The sequence below is a fragment of the Rhipicephalus sanguineus genome, chromosome 4 (assembly GCF_013339695.2).
Source record: "Rhipicephalus sanguineus isolate Rsan-2018 chromosome 4, BIME_Rsan_1.4, whole genome shotgun sequence".
Classification (NCBI taxonomy): domain Eukaryota; kingdom Metazoa; phylum Arthropoda; class Arachnida; order Ixodida; family Ixodidae; genus Rhipicephalus; species Rhipicephalus sanguineus.
In genome coordinates, this window is record NC_051179.1 from 57,656,307 (window position 1) to 57,665,456 (window position 9,150).

Below are 9,150 nucleotides of genomic sequence, written 5' to 3' on the forward strand. Positions count from 1 at the left end.
AACATCCACCAACTAGCCCAACTCGCGATTCTGCTTCATACAATGGGTATCTGAATGTTGCGCGGCTTTATTTTCCCCATCAATTGTGTGCGGCGGAGGAATCGCTGGTGGTTGAGGACGACGAAGACGTGCTGAGGCTTGATCGGAGCTGTTCCGCTGTTTGCCGTGCTGCTATTTAATCTCATTTTATTACCCTGAAAAGCTGGTGGACGCTCTGGGTGCACTCCTAATGCGCTAAATCGAACTCAAGACGCTTCAAGTTTCTGCCACCATTTCCATGACTCCGGAGGAAAACCGGGCACTTCGCCACAGCCGCCGCTTGCTAAGACTGCCTCCTGAATGTGGTCCCTCTTGCCCGGCAAGAACGTTCACCACAATGGCAAGTCAGACGCAGAAGAGAGATATAGACCGCCTCAGATCCATCCCGAGCGTTGTCTATACAGCAAACATCCCGAAGTCGTTCCATGGCGATGTGTTCGAGTACGTGGATGACTGCTAGACCACTTCGACCGTGTCGCAGCAGTCAACGAGGGGGATGAAACTAAGAAACTACGCTACGCCTATTCTGCACTTGAAGACTACGTTCGCACGTGGTATGAGAACCGTGAGCCGTCTATTACCAACTGGCAAGAATTCCAACAACAGCTACGCGAGACATTCAAAAATACCCAAAGAAACACTCACAAGGTCCCTTATGCAATCACTTAGGACTACTCGAAGGCGAAAGCATTCTTTTTCTTCTGAGTCGATGTATTGATCCTGCCCCGACACCCTTCGAAAGCTTTCTGCCTCCAGGTTTTGCATTGCCTCCATGATCGGACCACGTTTGAGTACGATGTCATGTGATGACGTCATCATGTGACGTCACGTGCCGCCACAGTGACGTCATGATGGCGTCATAGTGACGTAACAAATTTTGGTTATCTGTGATGTCAACGTGACGTCATACGCTGACGTCATCACGTTATGACGGTTTTTGCATCCCCCGCCCCCAACGCCGAGACACGCCGGCCCTGCATAGCCGGGTTCAGAAGCCAAACTAAATGTTAGCTGTGTTTGTGGAGGACATGTCGCGCTTGTTCAGACGCGCTGACCCAGGAACGTCTTAGACAAAGAAAGTTCGTCTCCTGGCGCGAGGTGTGAAGGAGCAACTTTTTGCTGGACTCATGCGTAAGCCCCCGTTTACCGTCGCTGAGTTCATCACTGAAGCGACGACAATGGAGCGAGTGCTTCAGCAACACTCCCTGAAGTACAACCGCCAAAGTACTGTCGCCGCGGTGTTATCTTTGACCTGTCGGCACGACGTAGCAGCACTCCGACAGCTTGTGCGGAGCGCTGTCCGCGAGGAGCTTGAGAAAGTTAGGCTAACTACTGATCAGTCAAAGAAAAGAAAGGAAAGAAAGAAAGAAAGAAAGAAAGAAAGAAAGAAAGAAAGAAAGAAAGAAAGGAAAAAAGAAGAAGAAGAAAAGAAAGGGAAAGAAAAGAAGAAAGAAAGGAAAGAAAGAAAGAAAAAAGGAAAGAAAAGGAAAGAAAGAAAGAAAGAAAGAACGGAAGAAAGAAAGAAAGAAAGAAAGAAAGAAAGAAAGAAAGAAAGAAAGAAAGAAAGAAAGAAAGAAAGGCAGTGCATCAGAGACGCCCACATCAAGCTTCGCTTGCCCCCCTTTCCCCGATAGGGGAAGGGCTCCTGAATATTTATATTAACACCGAATATAACCCTTTCAGAAGAACGCATGAAATCATTGGAAGTCTGTCGTACATATACTCCTGCAACGCGTGACAGAATTCCACATAGTTGAGACGTTGCGCTTGGTTCAATATTCCTGCTGGAACTGCTTCGACACGGCGAAAAGCTTCTTCTCGGCGGCGCCACGTGTCATCTTTTATAAGGAAGTCTACATACAGTTAGCAAGAAAAGCCTGGAGATGATGAGCGTGCACAAGTCAGCAATTCATGAGAAGCCGCCACATCTGGCGATGGTAATGCTTCGTAACTTCGCCGCCCGAAGCTAGCGCATTTGGGAATGAATAATGAGAATTCTCCTGTACGTATGTGCTCATGAGTTGCACCTTTCTTTCTTTTTTTTTTTAAACCAAACAGCTTCATGACTTATAACGCGCATGTAGGCGGGCAGTGACGTGTATGGTATATTTGTCACGATATTTTTAGCCATACAAAATATTTCTGTCGACAAGACTTTAAACAAGAAGGAGCAGCTGAATTTTTCATTTCTTAACAAGAAGGAGAAACACATCGAGTGCGTCCGGTAGTCTAATGCAAAAAAAGTGAGTGGTTCAGCTTTGCACCGTAGGGCTGTAAAGGGCAGCTAATACGTCATAAACGCCATTAACGAATCGCTGTGTTTTGAGCATATATACCTCTGCTTTCGCGTTTTACGGCGTGCGTCTTTCTTTTCACCGGATTAAGCTGTGCCTCGTTTTACTACTTAACCCTTGCCGAAAGGTCCCCGAACGAAAAGGTCCCCTCTTACAACGAAGACGCCTCGCGACATTGCGTTATTCCATTAAGAAACCGTGGAGGCAAGATGTGTACATCGTTGAAGAAAACTGCACGCTAATGTTGCTGCTGAAGCGTTTCGACCATCCGTATTGAAGACACCCTCCAGACATCGAGCAAAGCGTAAAAACACAGCATGGCTTCCCGCGTTTATCCTTGGGTCCAAATAAGACTGCAACACTTTAAGATGTGGAATGGAGTATTAGCGTATGCTATCGTCTTATCCTTAGCATGTCTTATATTCCTACCCTTCACGAGCCGCGACGCCTTCCGAGGTTACGTCCACGAACCTAGGACTGTTGTGTCTTCTAACATCTTGAAGGTTTCAAAAGCTGAGCCCCCTTTCGCAGAGCCTTCTGATAACGTGAAGATCTCATCAGCTAAGCCCACTTCCGCTGAGCCTTCTGGTAGCTTAAAGATTTCAACGGCTGAGACCAGCTCCGCTGAGCCTTCTGATTGCTTGAAGACTTCAATAGCCCAGCCGAATTCCGCTGTTCCTTCTGATAGCTTGAAAATTTCAATAGCACAGCCCACTTCCGTCGAGCCCCCGACTTTACAGTCAGTACCAGTCGAGCCAGACACCAATACATCGTCCCCCACTAAGACAACCTTTCGTGCGCCAGTGTCCGCCGTGACCACTACCCCCTCATCACTGAGGAGTGCGAAAAACGCTACGAGCATACCTTGATGGAAAGTTAAAAACGCCTGTGGATCTCCACTTCGGATGCTCTACTATGTTCACACCGCTCCGAATAATTTCCACATGCGTCGGTTTTTGCGCTATACCATTGGCAATCCGGCTGTCGCCACATTCACGAACTCCACCATCGCCTTCTTCGTCGGCAAGACCACAAACACGGAGTTGAGCATGGAGCTACGTGCGGAGGCGGAACGCGAAGGCGACCTGGTGCTGCTGGACCACGTAGACACCTACCGAAATCTGACCTTGAAGTTCATCGGTGCGACAAAGTGGCTCGCTGCTAACCGCTGCCTCACTTCATCGACAGATGTCGTCGTCAAATTGGACGACGACATCATTGTCAACGCGTTTCTTCTGGCATCATACGTCAAGCGACACATGGCCGCAACCGACACTCGCCACGCTGCAACTATCCACTGCGCCATTATACCGCCAATCCACCTGAAGCCTATACGCACCAAGAAATCTAAATGGTTCGTCACAAAAGAAGAGTACGCCAATGAGACGTACCCTCCTTTCTGCAGCGGCGCCGCCTACCTCATGAAGGCGTCCGTGCTGTCTCTGTTGGGTGAGGCAACTAGCAGGGTTCCGTTCTTTTGGGTGGATGACGTCTACTCTACGGGGCTGCTGAGGATGGCACAGAACGTAACTTTGGTGAACATCACACACATGTACAACATCTTCCCGTCCTACAGAACGACTTCCATTGGCAAAAAGACTGTGTTCTTTCATTGGGGTCTGACACCCAGACTTTTCGAGAGAGCTTACCGGCTGTGGTCTAGTGTGCTGCGTCAAAATCAAAATATGTGACCATCTACAGTGGTGATGCATGAGTGACTCGTGGTAGTGGTGATTATGATGATGAGAGAGGGCAAGAAAGGGAAATGTAGGACGTTAATAAACCGGACGTGTTTTCAGTGTGTTGTCCTCTATAGGGTGTCTTCCTCCAGTGGTGGAGGTACTGTGTTCTATTCCCAGGGCCACCGGCCTCCCTTCCGTTTATCTAATGGGGAGGGAGGTATTCCAGATTGCGGGTCTGTGTTTCGGGCATTTTTGTTTTCAACTTTGCATGTTTATATGTGCACGCACCCATACAAACGCACGCACGAACATATACTCTAATTACGGTAACGTTTACGACATAAAAAGACAAGTAACTTATAATTTATAAGCTGTTACAACAATTTTATGTTTGTGTTTTGTTCATTTTCCTCTCCCATATAGGTTACATTGACAGTAGCGAGCCATTTTAAAAGCTAAAGCACCGCAGAAAAGCAAATCATAGAAGCAGCGGTTTTACGTTGCGGTATACTGAAGCAAGCGATGGTGGCGTATGAATTAAAACTGGAGTTCGTAATTTAAGAAGGCACATAAAAGGCACATCAGCAGAAGCACAAGAACGAAATAACATCTTATGTTGGTTAAATGTTTGTGCTAAACAACTTCTTAAGTTGCTCTTATATCTATTTTGCTTTTTAAGGCCCCCGGGAAGCTTCGCTAATAGCGGAGAAGATGCAGGAGATGGTAAATGGCGACACGATAAAGTACTGTGAGCAAACGACAACCGACAAAATTAAACTAACGATGCGATCGAACAACCATTCCGTGGCGCGAGAAAAATATTTTCCAGGACGCGCAATACAATTTATCCGAATTTCCTTGTCGTCTTGTCTAGTTTTTTTTTTTTTCGCGTTAAAATTAACTGGCAGTAAAGTACAGCAAACGTCAGGGGACAACATTGCAACAAACACGCTTTACCGTTATCAATTCGCCAACACGGGAGAAAAAGTTGCCGCTAAGTTCACAGAACAGCATGCTACGGCCGCTCCAGTGAGGCCGCATAGAGAGATGTGTGAGCTCGGGGTGAGTCACAAATGTGGCGTCCTCCAGGCGCCACTTCAACTTGATCGAATCAGGGACGGCGTCATTCCTCCTCAGGTGTTGCACAGCTTGAGGTGTATACCGGCAAGAGCATTCGATTGCGAGGCGGTTGGTGCGGTGGTTGAAGTCGCGTTTGTGCTGCTCTTTGTTTCATCGATTTAACCAGGTTTTACGCTCCGCGCTTTGATGACGTGCGTGGTCGAATCGTGTTTTGTATGTGAGTGCCGTGTAACTGGCGATACAGTAAGCAAAGACACTCGCAAACCTGCGCGATCCGCCGCAAATCGGCCACGAGGCAATGCAACAGGGACATCTTTAGTGCGCTTCGCGGCCGTTTCAACCAGCTGCATTGGTGATGCTTCGTCTGTCTAAGACTGGTAATTATCGAGCGTGCTGCGTCCGTTGTTTCGTTGGCCGAAGACAGTAATAAATGTGATCTACAGGTAAGCGCTATTCTCTCTTCAGTACGTTATTTGTTTGTGTATATGTGCTTATGTCGCGTGCATAGGTCGGCAAACTCACTCATGAGTCGACTCACTCAGACAAACTCAGACTCAGACCGAGCCGTGAGTCTGAGTGAGTCAGGCTGAGTATTATTTTCGTGAGTCTTAGTTCGAGTGAGTCCGGTTGAAAAAAATTTCAGTGAGTCTGAGTCTGAGTGAGTCGGAATGAGGACAATTTTGGTGAGTCTGAGTTCAAGTGAGCCCTAAGGGCTAAATGTATTTCATGAGTGAGTCTAAGTGAGCTCCACATTTTTTTGCCGACCTATGGTCCTATCAGCTCAACTTCAGCACTACTATCAGCTTTGAGATGGCTCACGTTTATACTCACGTCTACTCACACATACTTCAAAGCACTAGCGTTCATACTCCATCTCAATATTTATTGACCAGAGGCGTGAGTTACGGAGGGGGGAGAGGGGAGGGGGGTTTGACCTCCCTCTGACAAAATCTTTCATGGGAAGGACTTGATAAAATATCCCGTGTGAGTCATCTCTTTCGATAAAAATGTCCTTACTGCATTTTAACCGTTGATAACTCGTATTTGAAGGTATGAGATGAAAACGCGCCAAGTAGAACACCAGTTATATGAGGTATTGATGTTAAAGAGCATTGACACTATGGTCAAAAAACCGGACTCACTCAGACTCAGATCGATCCGTGAGTCTGAGTCGGAGTGAGTCCGAGCGAGCAATATTTTGGTTTGTGTCCGAGTGAGTCCGGTTGAGAAACATTTCAGTGAGTCTGAGTCCGAGTGAGTCCGAATGAGGAAAATTTTGGTTAGTGTGAGTCCGAGTGAGTCGTAAATGCAAAATATATTGCATGAGTGAGTCTGAGTGAGCTTCATTTTTCGCCGACCTATGGTCGCGTGTTTGCCTGAATGCATGCCGACCCTCCCCACCCCCCACCCCCTGGTAACCTAAGAAAAAGGGGGCGCAAAGTCTGCCCCATACATTGACTTAATAGAGAGGGGGGCGCCGCGATGAACCTTCGTCCCCCCCCCCTCCCCCCCGAAGGGGAATCCTGTGCAGGCCTATGTCTGTGACTGACTTTGGTTTCACTCGAACCTCTCAGCGCTGAGAATCAACGTAGTAACAGCCTAGCATCACCTAGCATCAACCTAGCATCAGAAACAACCTAACATCACGACGCCGACGCTCCGCGAGCGCGGAGCGTCGGCGTCGCGAGGCGAGAGAGGAGGGGGACTTTACCGATCGGCGCTCGCCCGTTGCCGATCCACCTCGCCCCTTGCCGATCGGGCGAGGTGGCTACATACTACTACTACAGAGGAGGGAACGACCCACACCCTAAGAACTAGGCGGTCACGTACCACGAGACACAAGGGATGGACAGACCCGCGGCTTTAGGAGCTTCGCCCCTAAAAAATATCCAGGATGGAACGAGGTTCGAACCTGGGCCCTCTGCGTGGGAGCCCAATATTCTAGCTCAGAGCCATGCCGGTGCTTGAAACTGCCTTGCAAAAACACCCTATACAAGCTTCATGTCGGGAAGGAACCACATTAACATAAGTAATGCAGTGTGATAGAAGAGTGAAATAACAACCATGCATCACACAACGCGAATTCTGCAACCAGGCGTCACAAATGCGAATTGAGCAACGAGTAGGTTGTTGAATGCTTCCAACCAATTACAAAGAGAGCTGCCATAATTATTCATCGTCATCAGCCACAGCATCAACAAAGTGCACATAATGCCTTACAGGTGTTTAGCGGGTACCACGGTTCTCCGCAGAATGACGAGGAATTGCATAGTGGCAGCTTCCCTACTTCACAAAAATTATGATGATTTATAGCGTAGTCTGTTCCTCGCAAGCGCACTTCTATTGGTTGCCCAGGAAGCCAATAAGGCTCCCATGATTCATTTCCTCAGGTCTCAGGTCTCTCTCTTTCTCACGTTAACGTATGTCATAAAGCGTGGTGGAAGAGTTAAATAACGACCGGGCTTCACACAGTGCGACTTACGTAACTAGTGGGTCGGTTAAAGCTTCCAACCCATTACAAAGGGCTCAGCCATAATTCTTCGTCGTCATCAACCGTCGCATCTACAAAGTGCACATAATGCCTTACAGATGGTACCTCGCGTCTCCGCAGAATGACGAATAATATCGTGGTGGGTGCTTCCCAACTTCACAAAAATTATTTGTGGCGTAGTGGTTACGTTGCTACTGTACTTTTATTAGTAACTACAAGAGAGTTTATACCGGGCTCTAGAATGCCGCTCTTCCAGCTTTCGCTGTGACTGTGCTGCGCTTTCCGCGCAGGCCTGGCGTTTTTTACCGACCTATGGTGGTAACTAATCAACATCAGCATTACTATAAGCCTTATGTCGGCTCACGTTATACTCACGTCTACTCACACATACTTCAACGCACTAGCGTTCATACACCACATCAATATTTATTGATCAGAGGCAGAAGTGACAAGGAGGGGGGGGGGGGGGGTGTCATGACCTCTCCCCCCCCCTCCCATAATATCTTTAACGGGAAGTTCTTGATAAAAATATCTCATGTGAGTCACCTATTTCAATAAAAATTTCCTTATTAGATTGCAACCATTGACAACCCGTATTTGAAAATAGGAGGTCAAAGGCACCAAATGCATAGATTATGCAAGAAAATGGTGTAAAAAAGCATTGACACCATGTCCGAAAAAGCTAATTATCCGCTAACAGACTCATGAGTCGAATCACTCAGACTCACTCAGACTCAGATGAAGCCGTGAGTTTGAGTCTGGGTGAGTCCGAGTTAGTAATATTTTGGTGAGTCCGAGTCCGACTGAGTCCAGTTGAGGAAAATTTTGGTGAATGTGAGTCCGAGTGAGCACTAAGGACAAAATATATTTCGTGAGTGAGCCCGAGTAAGCTCCACATTTTTTGCTGAGCTATGCTTACATGCCACGCTGATGGTGCTCTCGCGGCCGTTTCATTCACTGAATATATAACAAAATTGGTATGGAAACATGACTGTACGACCAGCATGAGTGACAGGTGCTAACATGCAAGTTATGCTATGCATATCATGTACGGCACGATTTGCATGCCATGCTCATGGTGCGCCCGCGGCCGTTTCATTCACTGGGTATATACCAAAACTGCTATGGAGTGACATAACTGCAATGCAAACATAAATGACGGGTCCTACAATGAAAATAATGACATGCATGTCATATACGGCTTGATTTACGTGACACTGTCGTGGTGCACTTCCGGCCAATTTCTTAAACTGGGTATATGCCAAAATTGATATGGCATGACATGAATGCGTGACGAACATAAATGACAGGTCATGCACTGTATATACCAGAACATATGTTTCATTAGCATGGTATGTACCAGATTGTACAGGCATGTATGCATGACAAACACGCGATAGTGAACTACATGTCATGGCACGAATGCCTTCATTTGCATCAAAGACAAAGAATGCGATGTATGTAGCTCCTTGCTGACTGCTTCGCATTACATCGATTCCCACAGTGCGTGAGATCTGCTAGACTGTTTTTTCTGTGCATTTATTGTTTTTATATTATGTTACGT

General features: G+C 47.2%; 1 protein-coding gene across 1 annotated transcript; it reads left to right on the forward strand.

The window, feature by feature from the left end:
• The first annotated feature begins 3,277 nt into the window (after positions 1-3,277).
• Positions 3,278-4,024, forward strand: LOC119391225 (beta-1,3-galactosyltransferase 5-like). Its single transcript, XM_037658899.1, has one exon. The coding sequence runs from the start codon at positions 3,278-3,280 to the stop codon at positions 4,022-4,024; it is 747 nt and encodes a 248-aa protein (XP_037514827.1).
• Positions 4,025-9,150: the final 5,126 nt, after the last annotated feature.

Excerpts from the sequence above, each read along its gene's own strand:
- LOC119391225 (XM_037658899.1), top strand. The coding sequence starts at position 3,278 with ATGCGTCGGTTTTTGCGCTATACCATTGGCAATCCGGCTGTCGCCACA.